Raw genomic sequence first — 21,358 nt, 5'->3', positions numbered from 1 at the left:
GTGTGTGTGTGTGTGTGTGTGTGTGTGTGTGTGTGTGTGTGTGTGTGTGTGTGTGTGTGTGTGTGTGTGTGTGTGTGTGTGTGTGACATAAACCAAACAATATCTTTGTAACACGAGCAGAAAGTCCATTATTGGCCACCGGACGGTGTAGTGGTTTGCACTCCGACCTCACAGACAGAGGGTCGATGGTTTGAGACCCCTGACTGGGGGTTTAATGTTCTCCCTGTGCATTCTGAGGTAGACCGCCGACTCCAGAACCTCATTTTTTTAAATAAAAACACCAAACTTTCGTTGCGTTTAGTCGGTTTACGTGACATTGGTGCTGAAAACCGTCTCTCACACAACTTCCCTGCCACAGCTCATGCAAACACTGCAAATTTCAAATATACTTTTAGTAACTGAACCTTTCAACAAATAAAAGTCACACAAACTCATTTCTCATTCTCTTCAATTTGCATTTTCATAGTCCCACGATGACCCACTGTTACGTTTTCTTTTGTGTGAAAACTTCCGTTTTATGAACTCTTTTAGTTTTTCTCTCGGCAACTTATTGAAGCTGCTTCTGTGCTGAAAACTCCTGTTATGTTCTATCGTAAAGGTTTTTATCTTGACTACGTTGTTTTCATCAGAACAAGTGTCTGATTACAAAATATTCAACCGTTATATTCATCCATAACAGCAACAGATTTCTAGTTCTTTTGAATTAGCCGGTGTGACAAAACACCTTTAATGGAGACAAAACTCATTTTCTCAACATTATTGCAGATTTGCAATGTTTGTTAGCCGATAAAATCCTGCTGAGTGGAGGGAAACCACGAGGGGCTGCAGCTTCTTTCTGCAGACAATCAGCTGCCGCTGCTGGCTTCGTTCTTTGCATTTGAATTAAAAAACACCGGAGATAAACATGAGCCTCACTAGTCCGGCGTGGTGTCGGGGGAGGCCGCTGGCAGCATGCCTGGTGTCCGGTGCTCCGGGGGAAACTCCTAACGTGTCCTCCGTGTTGTCCAGGTTTGGCAGGAAGAAAGAAGACAAGAGCAAAGATGCAGCGAAAACATCCAAGAACAAACTGGAGGCTCTGAGTGAGGAGGAGCTGGACCGGATCCCGGGACGCCTGGACAGGTGGGTGGGAGAGACAGGTGTGAGCTAGAGAGAGAGAGAGAGAGAGAGAGAGAGTGAGAGAGAGTGAGAGAGCTTGGAATACTAATACTAGTTATCTGATGTCCTTTCCATGAAGTGCTGAGAAAGTTTGACGTTCATCCGTCACAGTGGTGAAGAGCGGTGAAGAGCGGTGACAGGCTGCTTCAGCTTCCCTGACAAGCTGTGAATCATCCTGTCGCCGCTTCCCGCTTCCGCCGGCGTCACTTTAGCGCCGCCAGTCGCACCACCAGGATGCGCCGTCACCTTGTTAAAACTATGACGAACATGAAGTTTTCCTCTTCGTCTTCCTCAGCTACGACCCGCGGTACGCCGAGGTCCGGTCCGGGCACGCCACGCCCGACATGGAGGACGACGACAGCGACCCAAACTACGCCCGCATCAACAACTTCCGCACGCCGCCGTCACCGCCGTCGTACCTCACCCGCACGCCGTCCCCAGCAGCGCCGATGGGGGGCGGCAACCCGACTCTGGCGTCCGCTGACGAGCTCGACGGGCTCTACGCCAAGGTCAACAAGTCCCGCCCGCCGCCGCAGGCAGAAAGGTGAGAGACGCCGGCGTGGGAACCAGACCTCAGTTATTCTTTATCAGCTGCTCCCGCATTGATTTCAGCTCGTAACACGTTTCTGTGTTTATACATGTGTGGAACTTGCTCGTATAGATAGAGTCTAGTGTGTGTGTGTGTGTGTGTGTGTGTGTGTAGCTGTGTACACACAAGGTCAGCGACCGTGACCTGCCTGGCATGAGTGAGACAGTGTTTCCTCATATCTGCATTCACGGTCTGCCAAACAGGATGATGCATTAAACATCAGGCCGCGGTTCCACCCTCGTGCTGCGTGACGTCCTCACTAACAACATGCATGATTCATGTCACTCCTCTTGTCCGTTTACACCTCTGTCACTCTTTAAAACCTCTCAAATCATCATTGAACTCTATATAAGATCCACTGGTCAGAACAGATTAAAGAGGTTATAAAAGTAGACTTTGTTTCTCTGGTTGAGATGTTGATCTATATATATATATATATATATATATATATATATATATATATATATATATATACTATTACATAGATCCGCGTCATGTAGAGTCCAGGTGCAGCAGCACAAATCCCTGAAAGCACAAGGTTGCCTCCATTCTGTGGAGTGTTTGAGTTTCAAGCCGCTGAATCCTCCTCTGTGACTCCAGGCAATCAGCCGCTCACAGCTCAATATACACACACGAAATGTAAACAATGCGAGAACCCTCGACGCGTTCCGAAGCCCCTGGATGTCAAACGGAGACGGGCTCCATGTTTTTCTGTCAGCTCTGAAGAGCTCGACTCTTCCCCTGCAGTGTGCTAATGCATAAACATTCGTCATCTGATGTCGTGGCTGTTTCCGCATTCCCAATGCAAATGTGGAGTGCTGAGCAGCCTCCATTAACGGGGTGGCGTCCCTCCTGTCATGTCCTCCACATGATACAGTCCAAACATGAAATTGCATCAATATCTGCCAGACGAGTCTGCGTGGAAGACGTATCCAGGGTTTGGTATGGCGGTCATGTGTCTGAGCCTCCGTTTCTAAACGAGTAGTCATTGTGTGACTTGGTCATTGGATCGCTCAGAGATCCTCCACCTCCACCTCCGTCACCCAACCTGAACCAGCACTCTGTCTGGAGGAACGTGCTGGAACTGGAGTCGGACTTTGGCCTCGGGATGGTGGAGCTCCTCTCCACGGTGCCTCCTCACGGTACGGAGAGGCTTTTTAAAAACCTTCTGAGAGAGAAGAGGAGAAAATCTGGAGCGGCTTCGGATGCAAATGTTTCATTTCCCACATGGAAGAAGACGGGCCACATTAAAACTTAAACCCTCCTCCAGAAGACGAGAGGACGCAGAACGGGAGGCTGGACGTGGAGACGAGGCAGATGGAGATGTAAGGAGGCGACAGACGGAGGAAAGCGAGACGAGAGGGAAGGAGAGCCAACGTGGAGGGAGAAGAAGAAGAAGAAGAAGTGACAGAGGAGAGGATGCAGACGAGAGAGGAGGAGGATAATTAGCCAGTCCAGGCTGACGGAGCTGCTGGACCACTTCAGCGCTGGCTACTTCATTACCGGGATGTTTCCTCCGCCGCTCTGCGGCTCTCACTGCTGACGCCACACAAAAACACTCATATCTCTTCAGCTGGTTGCAGGATGGTGGATCTGCACGTCTCATCATCATATAATCCATGAAATTAACAGGCAGCAGTAGAATCTCAACGCACATTGAAGTCAGTATCCACTGAAATGACACTTTTATAGTTTATTTCAAGCTCAATTAGTATAAAGACATGCACCCTGACTGAACTGAGAGAAATGAAGGGTTTATTTTAAGGTTTCGATACAAATCCACTGTGTTTTCCTGTTTAAAACCGTGTGACTCAGGTTCAGACAGTAGTTTAAATAATCTACTTTAAATCTCTGGTTCAGAAATCAAGAGTGAATGGATCCCATTGGTTGTTTCTCCAAACGGCTGTCGGACAGAGATGAGCTCCACAATGACAAATGACGAAAGACGACAATAAATAAGAACATAAGAGCAACAAACATGTAGAAGCCAGGCGGTAAACACGGGATTAGGGAGCTGGCAGTGCAGGGGGCAGCCGAGCTCCGCCTCCTGCCGCCATCACCGCGAAGACGGTGGGGAAACCCTTCAAACCCGCCGCAGTACTTTCAAAACACCTACAGATTAAATTCTAATTCACATGAACGGAGGAGAAGTGGCAGTTTTTACCATCTGTTTCTAAGATTGACTCCTTCAACTGGGGCTCATGAGCTTCTCAGCAGAATTCGCACCATCGACAGCTAATTGTAGCGTCGGGTTGTAACGAGCAGGAGTTTTCTTTTTTCGTTTAAACACCAAGACAGACCCCGGTGACATCGTTCACACCCTCGACGCCGTCTCCTCCCTCCTTCACTCCGCCACCTGCGGCTTGGACGGCGGCGCTCATTCACAAAGTCCGTGCATCTGCTCAAACACATGCGGCTCGCCGCGAGGTCGGAACCTCCTCGCCTTTCATTCACACACACACGCACACGCACACACACACGCACACACACACACACACACACACACACACACACACACAGTGGAAATGGACACACGCTGCCACCCACATGTAATATTTCAGTGAGGAAGCCCGGCGTAACCTAGCAACTATTCTGTGTGTGGTCCTCAGAGATTTATGGGATGGCACAGGAGAAAGTAGGAGGCGCACGCTCACCGATTTGTCTGTTTTGTAAGAAACACCATGTCTGTTTTTGGACTCGGTTCATTTTTAATGATGCTGCTGAAGAAAAAGAAATTATTGTCTCTTCTTGCATTGATGCGTAGCCCCCCACCCCCCACCGCCACGCCCTCCCTCCTGTCAAGGCCTCCACAGTGGACTTCCAGCTCTGTCTGCCTAATTTACTGTCGGACATTTTCATTAGGCCTCCTATGGCAGGTGTGCGCCGTGATGAGCGTCACATTCGATTAGAGCCGTGCGAGACGCTGACCTGTGGAGAAAAAAGGTTGGCTATGCTTGTCAAATTTTATTAGCCAGGAGGCGGCGTTTGTAGCCGGAGCAAGAAACAAGAGCGAGGAGATGAAAGGGGAGCGAGGGGAGCGGGAGGCCGGAGTGCACGGATGTGAAGTGCGCTCTGGAAAAAGAACCTCGGCGCTCAGAAAGAGAAGAAAAGGGCGAGTCGGTGACACATCTGGGAGCGCCTTCCCGGCTCTGAGGATTACATGCCTCTAAGTTTGCCTGACACCCACAAAGTCCGGCTCTTTAATCGCCCCCGACAGGCCTGACTAATTGTTGAAATACTCTGTAAAGATGCAACACGGTGTATTTTGGTTGTGGATTTGTCGGGTCGTCTGCTGCCTCCCGACTTCAGAGGCAGAGCGGAGCAGGCGCGGTGTCGAGCTTTAAAACAGACGCTCTAATGCACCTCCTCGGTGCGGCAGAGAGAAAACACATCATCCTGTTTTCTGCCCAGGATTTCACAGTCAGACGGCTCGAGCCCGAGGACGAGCTCAAAGACAGCCGACATGTTGTTCCCTTGAAAACAACACATCATTAGCGCACGCTCCACATTAAGCCGGTTTTGTCTCCGGCGCCTTGAAAGTGTCTTTTGCTGGAGCTCTATCTGAGCAATTAAAATGTTTCTTCTCTGTGTTCAAGCAGCTCGCAGCTTTTCTTTCCATAGAGGAGCAGCGAGCGACGGCAGGCTCGCAGATAATCAACTTATTCCTCTTGAACGACGGAAAACAGACGCCGGATGAGTAATGCGCTGCCTTACATTGCGGGGTTCTTCAGGTCGAGTTGAGCTTTGGGATTGGTCGCTGTTAAAACGTTCGGAGCCATGGCAGGAGGGTCTTCCTGGATTGAACTGAAGTTGAACTGTCTGGCAGCCATCAAGGTTCTGTGTGTGTCGTTTCACTGGAAAAACAACCAGCAGAGCCAAGTCCCAGCCTCGCACGCTCATTTTTAGTTTATCGTTTTCAAAATGTTACCGTGTAAATGGGAATTTTTTCTGAAATGAAAACGTGAAGACGATGCGTTTTCACTTGAAACTTCACCTATTTCTTCATTTTTTACTGTTTTTTCACTTCCAGACTACTTCTTCCTCTCTTCTCATGTTTATTAGGGTGACATAGATGCTACATAAACTCCAGACACCATCTTGTGGTATAAAGTGGTATTGCACACATGGATTAATCCAGATATTTTAGCTGTAAGTGACAGAAAAGTCTCGGTTTTGTCACATTTTGGGTGATTTTAAATCATTTACACCAGGTTGTGCCTTTCGGTGGATGCACCCGGCTGTACTCAGTCCTGTAGGTTTCAGCGAGCTCTAAAAATACTGATGACATGCTGGAGGATGAAGCGGTTTTTCCTCCTCCGTTTCAGGTGGGCAGCAGTAAAACGCTCTGTGTTCTCCCACTGCTTTCAGTTTGGCTCTCCACTGAGCTTCAGTCTGAGTCCGTTCCCCACAATGCACCGGGAAACCAAACATTGACCGTGCACTTTGATGTGTGCTTACCTCCAGCGCGCAGGCAGCAAAGACAAACCTGCCTGAGCGAGCGTCTCCCCCGGTGTGTTGTGTTTAAATCAGCTGGCCGCAGCAAGAAGCAGTCGCCGGAGCAGCCGGCGGCGGCAACACTTCCTAATTAGTCTGCCCTCACACCGCCGAGCTCCGCAGGACGGGAGCTTTCCTCACGCCGCTCTCAGACGCCACACACTCTTGTTCTGAGGCTCCTTCTTTCACCCTCTTCCAAGTTTCCATCTTGTGTCTTTCTGTTGCCGTTTTGCTCTCATTCTGTCTCCCCATCATCTTTCATTTCCCGCTCCGGCGTCTCATCTTCTCCCTCTCCTCCCTCCATCTGCATCCTCCTCCGGTTCGCCTGCTCTCATTTCGCCGCCACATCAACCTGCATCAGCAGAGACTCTCAAATATGGATGAACTGGGTCGTTTCAATGAAAAAACATCTCTGAGGCTGAGCTGATGTGGCAAAGTAACAGCTGATAGATTTTTGGTTTAGTTGTCGTCTCTAACATTTATACGTCTGGCGATCCCACTGTGAAGAGAATCACTACGGAGGCTGAAGGAAAGCTGACTTTCTACAGGAGATTAGATGGAGTCTTTTGTTTCAGTCACTGTATATATTCGCGCTTTGTTTCCTCAGTTTACACCAGAGTTAGTGATCCCACGCCGTCCTGGTATTTTCTCCAGCTCACTCAAAAACGTTTGAGCTGTTTTTTTCCCGCCCGGGGGGAAATTGGCTGCATGTCGTCGTCTCCGTTAGTCTGAGCTGATGTGCAGAAGAGACGAGGATCTGAGATGTGCTGTGTGTTCGGCCTCCGCTCTGCAGAGCCGGTATGAGCTGCTGATGACAGCAGGGCTCGCCATACCTGTCTCACACACACACACACATATTCATCCCTGCAGCTACAGTTTGGAAATCGTCCCGCTGCACCGTCAGACCCCCCCCCCCCCCCCCCCCCATGTCTCATCCAGCATCAGCTTCTGTCTTCAGCCATTAATATGATAATATTTGGCGATGTCAGTGATGGAGGCCGCGGCATAATGAGATAATTACAGTGTTGTTTCATTTGGAGAGCGACACGCACGCTCAATCAAAATGGCAGGCTTAATTACGGGCCCCGGGATTGGCTAATGGGATCTCTAGAAGAGAGGTGGCGTGGAGAAAAAAAAATTAAAATCCTGCAACTTGGCTGCGTGAAGGCGTTCTCTGAGGGTTTGTCTTTGTGTGTGTGGGGGGGGATGGGGGGGGGGGCAGTGGACTGCAGAGGGTAAGTCATAAAAAGCAAGTGGATGAATAAATAATTCAACAGATTAAGTGTGAATATCTTAATGGAGAAGTTGTCTGCAGGACTCGGGAGGGGAAGCGGAGATTAGTATTGATTAGCTGTGCGCCGAAACCAGCCATTACACCGATGTGACGGAGCAACAATTAGCACGCCGCCTCACAGATCCGTCTTTATCAATCTCGCTGCAGCGCTGCAGCTTTCAGCGGAGATTCACTTTTTAACGTCCCACATCAGAGGTGTCAAACGTCTTGTAGTTCAGGAGCCACATGCAGCCTCGTTCCATCTTTACTGAGCCGCTCCGCTGAAATAGCGTCATAATGACCTTCAAATTTACACTTTTCTTTGTTGTGGTGCAGAGATGACGATGGAAATGTCCATATTTTCACAAATATCGTTGCAATTAGTGCAGAAAAAGACTCTAATCTCAACTTAAAATCTTTCTAGTTTTTACAAACAAAAAGATTCTTCTGCTTCCATTTGTTCAAACTGTGCTTTAAGTTGTGTTTCTGAAGTTATTGAAATGTTCTCAAGTGTTTTTCTTACTTTGGTTCCACTCTTAACTGGACTTAAAATACATAAATGATTTTTTGTCATTGAAATGTTAAACTCTGGGATTATCTGGGATTAGCTGTACTGATTCTCATTCATTATTACATTTTGAGCAGTCACCCGTCGTTAATAATAAATGATTAAAGGGTTATAAAAGTCATCAGTTCTATTGCAAACATTCAGATTAACATGCAGATGTATTAAGATGCATGCATTGTGTTTCTGATGAGTAGGAGGCGCCGGAGCTGAGCGGGAAATAACAAGATCAAATTCAGAAATATACACAATCCTACCCGCCATACGCGCCGTGATTCACGCCAAGATTCAGGAGAAATGAAAAGGACAGGCAGTGGTTGAAGGTAAACGTTGGTCAGACTCACAGGTGAGAAAGCCTCTGCTGGCTGGATTAACCTGAGATTCAGTCGAGATCCTGAACCGTGCCACAAAACGCGGTGAGAATCACTTTATTCCAGCGTGAATTAGTGACACAGGAGGAACTGCGAGGCATCAACATGAGAAATACACAAACAAAGTTTGACCAGCAGAAATACACACTTTCTTCAGATTGTTTTCGCACACAGATTTTGTAATTAAAGCTGCAGGAGAGGCTTAAACGTGTGAGCCGTGTGTCTCACTAATGAAGCTCTGGACGGGTCGATACCTGCCTGTAGGTCAGGCCATTAGCCCGCCGGGCTCAGCGTGAGCGTGTTTGTGTGCTCACGATTCCCAGGCCGGCCGAGAAGTTTCCTTCATTTGTGTCTCCTGGATATGGTGCGTCCCCGTGTGGGCGGAGCCTCATATCGGTGTCAGTGTGAGATGGCAGCTTCCACTGCAGGCAGATCAACCGCGGCGCTGAGTCGCTGTGAAGGATTGTGTTCGCTCAGGCGCAGCCTGTTTGCCTGTTTTGCCTTTTGTGCGTCTGTTTGTCTGTCGCTTGTCTGACATTAAGGTCCAGTGAGCATGATGAGGTTTGTCTTTATGTTTTGTCCCCATTCTGTCCTCTTCTTTTCTCTTCTTCACTTTCACCTCCTGGTTGTTTTAGAGGTCGAGCCTCCGTCTGGGCGTCGATGTGTCCGTCCACATGTGATGAGACCCTCGTGAGAAAAGACACATCCATCAAGTGTTCTCCTCCTCCTCTCCTCCTCTCCTCCCTTCACCTCGTCAGCTGTAGGAAGTTCAGTGGAGGTGTGGATGTCTCCTCGGAGGCAGAGCTTTGTGGATATGATCTGTCTGCCTGTCAGGCCTGTCGAGGGTTGTCACTGTAGAGCGGCGGATTTAAGAGAAGTTCAGGGTGGAAACATGGTCTTCCTGCCTGTTGAGTCACAACTTCATCTTGTCTTGAAGTGATACGAGTTTGTTGGTTCTTCCTCTGGAACCTGGAGGTTCGTTTCCTCACTCCGAGGTGAACTCATCAGAGGGTCAGAGTTTCATGAGACACTAGTGGACGTGATGCAGGTTGTTTCAGTGCCTGATTGTCTCTGTTTGTCCTGATGGTGTCTTTTTGTCCCTGCAGTGACGATCGTGTCCAGGGACCGCGGCGGGAGTACCAGCAGCCGCGCGCGGCGCCGGGCTACGACGAGCTGGACGCGGCGCGGCGCCGCTTCCTGGAGCTGGACCCTCAGAGGGTGAGTGTTGATCCAAGACGGTCTGGAGAGACGACAGATTGGAGGATCCGCGGCTTTAAGGACTGAAATGTCAGAAGGAAGCCACTTGTCTCCTGCTATTTCCAGCTCTTGTTAACATTTCCCGGAGCCGTGTGGCGTGGAGGTGGCGCCCGCGCTCCTGCTCATTTAGTTTATGGAGAGATCTATTAGACCGGTGACATTTCCATCCTCCCGCCTGCTTTCGCTCTGCACCACGGCTTTATCTCACTTCTTCCACCGTCTCTCCTGCTCCTCTCTCTTTTTGCCTCAAACAGCCCGACCGTCATGGCCGCCTCGCCCAGCCCAGCCTTACTGCTCAGTGTCCCTGAACCGCTATTGATCCAGCCCGAGGAATCATCTCATTTGCCTTCGCGCACCCCCGAACTCGCCGCGGTAATCGATAGCCGTTCATCACGCCTTTTAAAACCGGATCTTCTTTAATCGCAGGAACCAGAGACGCAGAAAATCACACCTCGATCCAAATCAAAACGGCTGAATCTCGGCACGCGTGTTTGCGAAGGCATTTCCCCCGAGCCAGATTTATTTTTCATTAAGTAGCACGGCTGCACAACGAGCGAAGCGGAGGCGTCTGGGAAATACGGGACGGATTTACGACCGATGCCGTTCACCTGATGTCCTGCTGAGCTCGCCGCCTCGCTTATTGTGTTTATTGAGCAGTGAAGCTCGGCGAACCCGCCGCCGCCGCCGCCACGTTCGAGGCCCAGAAGGGCTTTGGTGCTCCCCGCGCGGCGCCGTCTGCGCCGGGACTCCGTCGGTACTGGAGGTCTGATGCAATTAAAGCGCAGCGAGCGAGAGGCGCTGCCTTCTGATCGGATTGTGATTCTTCAGCCAAGAAAACTGACAGCGGCGCTCGACACAGTGAAACCCAGCGTGGGCTCGTCCCCCGAGGAGCCCGATAATGAAACACTACACACACACACACACACACACACACACACACACACACACACACACACACACACACACACACACACACACACACACACACACACACACACACACACTCGCGCGCGCGGTGCAAATAGAAACACAAAGAAAGTAACACACTGAGGAAGTTAGAGGATATAAAAACAGATAATGGATGGTGGTGTTAGAAACACGAGTGTGAATCGTGACACATTCCAGACACTTTCAGCCAAACCAACACTTCAGGTCCTTCAACATGCAGATACAAACCAAACGAAGAGCGAAATATCACGACTGTACATTCCGTGATTGAGTACGTGAGGTTTGCAGGCGTCTTCCGCCTCCAGCAGCTTTAATCAAAGAAATGCAGCATCATGAAGACTCATTTTAACTGCGAGTGTCAAAAATCCAAATATTCTTTTTTTTCAAATTTTCACAGATTTCCTCCCTTTTAAATGACTGTTTTACTTTAATGGTGACAGAAGTACTTGTGAGTCGTCGTGTTCATGCTGAGGATCCGCAGCGGACGACGCCTATACGACTGAATTCACCTGATTTCTCTCTCCGGGCGTCGTGTGGGAAGATCCACTTGAACGTAGTACTCGCCCTCTCGCTCTCGTCGGCCTTGTTTGATCAGCCTTTTAGTCGCCACCTCCACAACGCCGCGCTGCTCTTTTATACTCCGGCTTTTCAGGAGCCTTGAATGTTTAAAAAGCTTTTCTTCCTCTGCGTGGCGAGCTCTCCACACAAGGCCAGGAGCGCCGCTCTTCCTCTGAGTGGCTTTGAACGAGACGATGTGTGTGTGTGTGTGTGTGTGTGTGTGTGTGTGTGTGTGTGTGTGTGTGTGTGTGTGTGTGTGTGTGTGTGTGTGTGTGTGTGTGTGTGTGTGGTGTGTGGTGTGTGTGTTGGGGGGGGGGCACTAACCTGAGCTGACATAAACAGAAGCTGGTTGGGATCTTCGTGTCTCTATTTATTCTTCTGGTGGTCGATTGTCTGTCTGATCTGCAGCTGCAGCTCTTTGTCAGGGTGTGACTCTCTCCTGGTTTCTGTCTGCGGCTGGAGCAGAACAACTTCACCTCCCTCCGTCCTTTCTTTCCCCTTTCTTTCCTCCGTGTTCCCTGCCAGTGGATAGGTCACACTTGTCGCTCCGGCTAGTTTCTCTACATGCTAACGAGCGACTCTCTAACGTCTCCATGGCCAATTAAGCCGAGTGACGTCTTTTGTTCTGTGGGACGAGCCGGGACAGTGTCCAGCTCGGCGTAAAGAGGGAACCCTCCGGGCTGGAAGACTTTTAATAAAGAAACCACGCAGGTAAAGAAAGTGCGGTCGGGTGGAGGCACCGGCCACAGACGTTCACACCTACAGGCGGTTCTGTCACAAATGAAGCCCAAACACTTGTTCATTAAGGGAAACAGTTTTCTGAAGGGTTTTGGCTGTTGGTCTGACTGGAGAAGTCTCCAGGTTAATTTAAATCGTTTTTATTGTGTTCTTACCTTTCATATCACCTTTAGTGAACATCCAGTGAATTCATTCCAGGAAGCTTCAGACACACTGTCGTTCCCCCCGCGGGTCTGATGGCGTATTTATTATAATGTAAATCCGGCATTATATCTGACTACGTGCGTGTGACTCAACCGGCCACAATGACTGATGCCACAGTGAGCCAGAGACACACACACACACACACACACACACTTTCTCACACACACACACACACAAACTCACGCATCTTATCTTCAACTCATTACCCTGTGAATCGTAAACAACAGTGGCAGCACATGCGACACCTTAATGAACACAGGAGTCAGAGAATCCAGGCTCTCTCTCTCTCACACACACACACACACACACACACACACACACACACACACACACACACACACACACACACACACACACACACACACACACACACACACTCCGAGCCATTATGAAACTCTCACACGAGTCCAGATACGACTTGTCATCCGTTGCGCAGCTGTTTTTTGTACTTCTCTCTAATGTTGTGTGTGTGGACATCCATCACCTTGATGATATTTTAATGTCACATCCTCGGGCTCTCTCAATAACCACCCCCCCCCCACCCCCCACCCCCCCCACCCCAACCCCACACACACACTTTCTCTCCCTCCATCCCACACGCCGGCCATCACTTCATAAATAAACCCCCACATCATTAAGTAAACACGCAGAGGCCTGTCACAGTGATAGATGGCCGCTGCGCACACACACACTGGTGCACACACACACACACACACACACTCGTTGGTGATCTGTGTGTGGTGCTTGGTGCCCACAGGGTACAGGCTACTGCCCCCACCCCCCCCCCCCCCCCCCCCCCCCCCCCAATCGCTGCTCTGCTTCCGCAGTCCTGATCGACACACACACCTCTTCGTCTGAACGCCGCGCCGCCGTGTGACGAAGGAAGTTCACTAGTTAATGGCGGCAGGTTTCCACACGAGGCGTGAACACACTCCGGAGTGTGTCCGCCGGCCCGTCCTGCTCACACATTCATACGCAGTTTGTTTAGCGCTCAGACTTTACGGCGCAGCAGTGAGGAGGTTAGAGCAAAAAGCTTACGACAACCAACTCTAGCAGATAGTAAGAAAAGACTGAAAGAACTGGACTTGGTGGGATGGACCAACACAATGGAGCTGAAGACACTGAGCAGTATACTCATGTAGTTTAGGAAGTTATTGCTTTGAAAAGGTTGTTTTAATATCTAGTTCTAGAGGAACAAAAATCCTCCCTCAGAGAGAAAACATTCTATTTCGTTGCCGCGCTGCCTCCTCCTGTGCATTAACCGCTCCAAACGCTGTTGACTGCATTGATAGAAAACATAAGTTTTGGCTCACGGCCAGTCAAAACATTTCATTTGGGATCAAGCAGTAAACATGGCGGCGGTGTCATTGGCTGATGGTGACACTGGCTCAGTGCCAAACAGCAGCCTGAGAGGAAAACACCCGCGCCGAATCAGCTTGAAAAGATTTCAAAGGAGCACATTCACCAGATAATGTTGACTTTAAGTTCAGTTCATGTGTTGAAACCCGTTTCTCCTCTTCTTGGACTGAGCAAGAGCGACTCACGACACCACCTTGTGGTACAAGACGGTTTTACAATGAGTTTGGGACTCACACACCAGCGATGCCTCCTGATCGACACGATTAAAGACTCTGCCTACAGTTCACGTCGCGCAGTGTGTAGATAGACGCTACGCTCTGCGTTATGTACTCGGTATGAACAAGTAGCTAAAGGTTACTACTCCCACTCGTCCTTTAAAAAAGTGGTGTCGGGGCATCGCCACTGAAAAACACTGAACAGTGTCTTTAATTGACGGTTCTCATCTCGCATCCTCTCGCAAACAAGATTAGTTAGCGTCAGTGCTGCTAACAAACGGCCATATGTCCTCAGCTTGCAGGATATTGTGTCTCTGCCCTCCCGCCGGCTCGCCTGTCAGTCACACACATTCATCAGCGCGCCCACTCCGAGCACACAGGCTCCTTTTGCCTCTCAAGTCTATTAAAAATACATCGAAGAAAATCACCTGCGTGTCACTGCTGAGTGATTTTAGTTTGATTTAACAAGAGAGAGAGAGAGAGAGAATGAAGCCAGAAATTCCTTCCAACAGGAGTCCAGCGTGGCGAGGCTTCGTCACACTTCTTTCTCTATTTCCTCATCATGTCTTCAGTCTCTCTCTCCTCTCTGGACTATTTTGCTCATTTAATGAGCAACTTTTTCAAATAAAAAGTAAAAAAAAAAAAAATGCAGATTTATGAAGATCATTTGGAGCGAGTGGGAAGCAGAGACGTTAAGTCGTCACATATGGAAGAAGGTGAGAGGGAGCAGCTGGTCCGGGGGCGTTTCTCCGAAGGAGGCCGCACTAATGTTAGTGTAACGCTAGTGTGTGAATCAGGTAACATATGCCTCATCTGCGTGTGTGTGTGTGTCTGAACGTGTGTGTGTGTGTGTGTGTGTGTCTGAACGTGTGTGTGTGTGTGTGTCTGAGTTGATTTGGGGTTTTCAGGGAGCACCTGCACTGTTTTAATGAGGAAAGGAAGAGAAAGAATAAGTGACCAACACAATATCACTGTGTGTCATCCTGTCCATCTCACTTCAGTCCTCTCTCACACACACACACACACACACACACACACACACACACACACATACACACACACACACACACACACACACACACACACACACACACACACACACACACACACACACACACACACACACACACACACACACACACACACACACGCACACACAATGTGCTCCTTTACATTCATTTCCTGCAGAATGACTCTTCCCTGAGGAGTCAAACACGAGGCTCGAGGGCCAAAACAAGAAGCTCCAATCCGGCCGAACCGCCAAGAAAATGTCAAAAATGTCAAAAAAACACATTGAGTTTTTTTTAACACATATAAAAATAAAAACCAACAACATAATGCAGCAGCAATATGGGAAGAGTTCTGGACATTTGACTGTATTTTACCCCAGAGGGTTTCATTAGAATTGGTTTTATTTTGCAATTGGAGTCATTTTTGGTTGTAATTTTCACAAACACACACTCTGAAAATCTTTAAAGTTTAAATTGAAAACAGTCGAGATGAAATTTGGCTGAACTAAGATGTATTTGACACTCCTGTGGTAAACTAATTCTACTAATTGCCTCGCCTTAACCTCGGCCATCAACACATTGACTTTCCAATTTTTACGATACGTAAAGTAGGATACGTTGCTATAATGTGAGTGTATAAACAGATTAAAGTCCCCACAACAGTATTAAATACCACACACACACATGAACCACACAGAATAGAATTAATCATTAACCACGAAGAAATGCAGAAACTTTCACACGAGTGAATGCGCTCAACGCTTTTTAGAACAGACTTTAAGAGGTACCATACCACAAACACATTACAACACACAGTCCACAGTCAGCCAGCACACACACACACACACACACACACACACACACACACACACACACACACACACACACGGCCGTCATCAAAGGCCTGCAAACCTCAGCTTTTGTCCAAATGAAATCCGTTTCCAGAGTTCAGTTCGCTGCAGGAGGCGAATCCACGCCGCCAGTTCACACGTATAAAAACTTTTTTCAGGAAAATCCCTCAAATTCTGTAATTACAAGAAATGCCGCCTCCGGATCCTGTTTCCTCTTAACCCCCTGTGAGCTCACCCTTGTTCCCTTTCATGCACGACACACACACACACACACACACACACACACTTTCCATCTCACACACACTGCCTGGTTCAGCCGCTGTGCTGATTACAGGCTGGCCGTTGGTCCGGGCCCGAGTCGGGCTGAGCTTTATTCCAGCCTATAAAATTACACAGGCTCCACCACAAGTTAGTGTTTGGCTCATGCACCCAGAATAACCCTGAACGAGCTACTGTGGGCCGCCGCTGCAGAGCAGCAGCGAAATGACAGAGGAGGAAGAAGGCAGGCGGGAGTCTGTTCTCCCTTTAATGTAAGGGTTGAGGTGATAATTATAAAGCACCAGTCCTGATGCAGAGATTGTCCGTGCTTACAAGCCATTTAGGCCGGCATTCAATCTCGCAAGATCATTTCATTCTGGTCCAGTGAGGGGAGATAATTTCATGTTTCGCGATGCAAATGTGATTGCTTCTCGCACTAATGCCTTGAAATGTTCTGGAAGGAACGGCATTAGCGGGGGAATGAATATCCTGGAACGCACATCGATTGAGCGTTGAAACGGGCGAAATTAGCTGCTGTTATTTGTGTATTGATTGTTTTGTCTTGTTCAGGTCAAAAATGCAGCAGAAATAATGCCAAACAAATGACATAGTGGAGCTCCTGCGGGCCGCTGGGCGAACCATGGCCGGTCGATGCAGCGGTTCTGTTTGGTTTGTGATTCAGTGAGAGCTACCAGGAGCCTCGAAGACACTCCCTTTGCAAAAAGCAACAGTTCCAGATGTTTTGGGGAGATTTCACTGGATTTAGCGTCATTAAAATTGGCCTTATTGCAGGTTGCAGTCGTTTAAAATTTCTGCAGGGAGAACATGCAAACAGCAGAGAGGAAGGCCTCGGTCCATTAGTAGTGAACAACAGTGTTCACTGCACCACTGCGCCGACTCACCCCTCAATATTCCATGTTTATGAGGTCGACTGACAGTTTCTACGTTCAAACGCTGCGTCTTCATAATGAAAGTAATGTAGATTTCTGAGTCGCCAGGTGATTTCTAGTGATGGAGGACTTGGTGCTTTTATTGGTGTGAATACTTGGAACGCTCCACCTTCAGACTCCACGCGGTGTTGGAGATGACTGCAGGTTGTTATTTGGTGATTGTTGGTTGTTAAGAGATCATCTCATGCCCGCCTGTGGTGTTCTCTGTCATGTTCCTCCCTCTTCCTCCACCTTCCTCGTCCTCCTGGGAGACGAAGACAAGAGTGAACATCTCTTCCCAGCATTATGTTTCCACCGACCGCTATCAAGAGTTTTCACACACACGTTTCACACCTTTCTCTCCCTTTTCCCTTTGCAAAGTCACGATGAGTGATTCCATCCACGGACTCCTCCTCTCTGTCCTTGTCTCTCCAGCTCATCCCCGAGGCTCTGCCTTCCTCTGCCTCTCGCTTCGCTTTGTTTTAAGTCACTTCATTCCAATGCTGCGCGGCAAGCGCCTGCTTTCTTTCTCTTTTTTTTTTTTCTACCCCCTTCCTCCTCTCCCTCCTCTCCCTCCTCTCCATCTGGGCCAACAAAGGCCTTCAGGGACTTATTTGGTGTCTGTCTTTATCCCCACAGCTTGTCTGTGGCCTGCGGGCAAACTGCAGAGTGTGATCTGTCTGCAAGTTGATAGAAATCTCCCTTTCTCCTCTTCGCTCCAGCCTCCCTTCACTTCAGAGCACCTCGCCGTGCTGCGTTTGGTTCGAAGAAGTTTCAGCAGGTCAGGCATGTATTCATTTGGATTACAAGAGCATGATGATCCCAAATATTAAGCTCTGTTCGTGTTTTCTCAAAGTGAGTGAATTAACGGTTTTATGCAGTTTACCAGTTGTAATCAATTACCTTGGACTCACTGGAGATGTCCAGTCTTCTGCGCTTCACTTTTAATCAAGTAATTATATTCAAATTGTTGGCTCATTTGCATAAACACAGCTTTATTTATGGGCCTTTGCTCACCAGGGTTTGATGAAGAAATGGCAAAAAGATGCAAAGCAGGGTGTTTTTCAGCTTTACGGCTCCTGTGGGACGATAGCAGGCGTCACATCTGAGGTGGTGAGCCAACACATCGGAAGGCCTGGCATTGATTCGGTTACAGCATCGAGAAAAGGGGGTGAAAATCAAATTCATTGGTTCTAAAACTCCAGTCAGACAACTTATTCATAAACAAAATGGAAAGTTTGAAAGATTTGCTCACACAGGAAAAGAAACCCTGTGTTTGACACACGTGGACGTTTTCCTGTTGCTGGTTCTTCAGAAAGTCAAAACGATGCCAGCGGTGAGCTTGGAGGCAAAGGGACCTCCTGGGCCAGAAGGCTGTGAGGCTGGAAAAGGTTTTCAAGAGCCGAATCCAGCGGAGGGAGGAAGATCTGTGAGAGGAAAATTGTTGGGTAGAGTTGTTTAGTTTAGAGACGAGCCGACTGCCAGCACCAGACTGCAGCTCTGTAACTACACCACATTTAAGACACGTTGTTCCTAAACAGACAAAAACTGACACCAGTTATTCAGAGCGCCACGTCGAATCAAACACTATGTCCACAATAAAATCACTGGTTTTTAAAAGGATGAAGAATTAAGTGAAACAATAAGCAGAATCAACAAAATGCTTCAGCTTGTTCAGTCTTGCAATATCGCTTTCCTCCACTAGTTGGTGTGATGAGTTCCTGATTCAGCCCAAACAGCAGATTCAAACAATAAACTGACTTAAAATTAGACTATTCAAATTTGGAAGAAAAAAAAACTCACACAGGATCCTACATAAATAGATAAAATATTCCATTAAAGAAATAATTATTTAGAAATACTGGTTCTTATATGAAAACAGCCAATGAAGATACCACACTAAATAACACTAAATGAAAACATGGAGCCTCGGGGTGTCAAACACATTTTAGTTCAGCAGCCACATAAAGGTGCAGGTGAGGGAAAAAACCAAACGATCACGACTGAAAATGATTACAATCTCAACATGAAGCCAATTTTAATGAACAAAATTTCTGGTGCAAAATACAGTGGAAAAAACTGTTGCATTCTGGGTGTTTTTACAAACTGCCCCTTGCAGCTTGAATCTGGGGCTGATAGCAATGAAGGAGCTCGCTCTCACCGATTCCTCAGCTCAGGTCTCAGCGTTCTGTTGTGTCGCTACTCTTAAGGAATTTCTTTAAAAAAAGTCAACGTCTTCTCTGAAATTATCCCATTTGCCTGTTGGTTTGTCCGGACTGGAGCCGGACTGGAGCCGGACTGGAGCCGGACTGGAGCCGGACTGGAGCCGGCCGGGTTTGGCCCACGGGCCTGAAGTATCTGAAAACCGTACGACAGAGAGCAGATTTGTTGTAAGAGGTTTTGTCACATTGCGCCTCGGCTCGCCGGGAGCTTCTCCAGTTGGCCGGAGTTACTTCAAAACACGTGAAGGTCAAACAGACGATCCTCGCGACATTTTGCAGCGGGCCGTTGGAGAGCGTGGCGAGCCGACCGCGCTCATCAAAGCCTCCGTCACTGGCGGTGGCGTCGACCCCCCGCGCACGCAAATCTGGGACTTAACGGAGGGCGCGGTGGAGGACTGTTTAACCTGTGGGCGGGAGACACTCGGCTTCGATGGGAGGAGAAAGAGAGCGAGCGCAAGGTGGATTGCTGTTTTGCAGTGTGACATCCAAGCTGTGCACACACACACACACACACACACACACACACACACACACACACACACACACAGCTTGGTAAAGAAATAACGCTGCACACCTTATGAGGTTCCTTTCAGGGCATCATAACCCGGAGAGGCAGGAATGAAACCTGCCACACGTGCAGCTCGACTCTCACAGGGGCATTTGGATGTTATTTCAGGGAACAGTGGGGAGGCAAACACACTCGCTCAGGAAGACAGGAACAGGGACATGGCCCCAGTAAATAAACAACACCCCATGGCCACTGCCACGGCCACACACACACACACACACACACACACACACATGGAACAGGTTTAGGTGATTGCAGATCGGTGCGATAACAGATTGCACACATGCAGGTTCCTGGTCTGACATTAAGGGCTGTTTTCCAGAAGTTTAAGAAGTCACAGTTTGACTCCGACGAGCAGTTTGCCTCCTATTAAAGCTTATAAACAATCACAGTCCTATAATAACGTCCTGTATGTGTGAAGAACAAGCCTGAAAGTTAAAAGCAGGGAATTTAAAAGCACCATGGTGAACTCTCTTATATCTCACAAGGTAAACAGTCTTTTCCCTCCACCGGATTCATCCTCGTGGACGGATTAATCCACGAGCGTGCATGTACGTGCACGTGCATCCAATCCAAGAGCGAGCCCAACTGTATGTAGATGTAGAAAGGCCACGCCGAGGTCAAAGGTCGAGACCTAAACAAACACCAACAATGAAGACAATTACCAGCAGATTGGCCTATTACCAAAATAGAGCACATTCCTGTGTGTGTGTGTGTGTGTGTGTGTGTGTGTGTGTGTGTGTGTGTGTGTGTGTGTGTGTGTGTGTGTGTGTGTGTGTGTGTGTGTGTGTGTGTGTGTGTGTGTGTGTGCGTGTGCGTGTGCGTGCGTGCATGCGTGCGCCATCTGCTGCTAACGAGCTCAGAGTGAGCAGGGTCCAGGTGTGGGAGTGTTTAGTGTACACTGGGGGGCAAGAGGGCCTCCTGTTTCAAACACACACACACACACACACACACACACACACACACACACACACACACACACACACACACACACACACACACACACACACACACACTAATTCCACATAATCACGTGCCGGCGGGTCGGACTTGACTGAGGTGCTTTGACCTTTTTTGAGTAGGTGTTAGTTATTTGACGGTTTCCACGGCAACAAGCCGCCTCGTAGGAACTGTGGAAACTTTGAATTTGGCCTAAAGACGTCGTCGTGGAGACGCTCTGGGGCTGCAGGATGTGGGAGGGTCGGTTACTTTAGTGAAGCATGTTAATGTGAAATGTTTACCAAACTCTCTCTGATGTCTTTCATCGTGTGAGACGTGATTGTTTGGATCCAGAGGCGAGGAAAAGAGTCCGATGGTCGAGTGGCGGGTGGTTCGATTCCCGTTCTCACCCTTTCCATGTGTCCTTGAACCTTCGCCGTTTGTCGTGGAACGTTGCAGAGTTGTGTGAATATAAATGATCTCCATCTATACATGACCTTTCTCATCTTCGGTCCAGTTTACGACAACTTTTTGTAGACGCTCGGGCTCCGTCTCCATGGAAACAGGAAACTCTGGCCGTAATAACTAGTAGTTGTGCACATGCTCAGGAGAGACAATCAGAACAATGTTTCCTCCAGAGTTGGTGGTTTTACCGTTGACGGCCTCAGAACAGTCGTTCCTGTGGAAACTGACGTGGTTTAGAGAACGATGCTGCGTAAACATCACGTTTTCACTTGAAACGTCGTCGCATCCAACAGTGGATCAAACCTTCAACCGTCCAAATGTGTGAAACGTTGTGAGTTTTCTCCAGCGTTCTTCTTCTTTGGTTTGGTTGTCCCGTCTCCTCCGTCAGGT

At 48.6% G+C, this 21,358-nt stretch overlaps 1 protein-coding gene across 1 annotated transcript in view; it reads left to right on the top strand.

Moving 5' to 3' along the window:
• The window catches only part of pard3ba (par-3 family cell polarity regulator beta a), a 119,923-nt gene that overhangs the window by 81,099 nt on the left and 17,466 nt on the right, over nucleotides 1–21,358 (top strand). The window contains exons 19-21 of the mRNA XM_080493013.1: nucleotides 1,009–1,119; nucleotides 1,451–1,699; nucleotides 9,554–9,665. Coding sequence (XP_080349139.1) covers nucleotides 1,009–1,119; nucleotides 1,451–1,699; nucleotides 9,554–9,665 — 472 coding nt within the window. The remainder of the gene's footprint in view (nucleotides 1–1,008; nucleotides 1,120–1,450; nucleotides 1,700–9,553; nucleotides 9,666–21,358) is intronic.

This window comes from Lipophrys pholis (genome assembly GCF_963383615.2).
Source record: "Lipophrys pholis genome assembly, chromosome: 23".
NCBI classification, from domain to species: Eukaryota; Metazoa; Chordata; class Actinopteri; order Blenniiformes; family Blenniidae; genus Lipophrys; species Lipophrys pholis.
The sequence above is the reverse complement of the archived record's forward strand: the minus strand, read 5'-3'. Positions and strand labels throughout refer to the sequence as shown.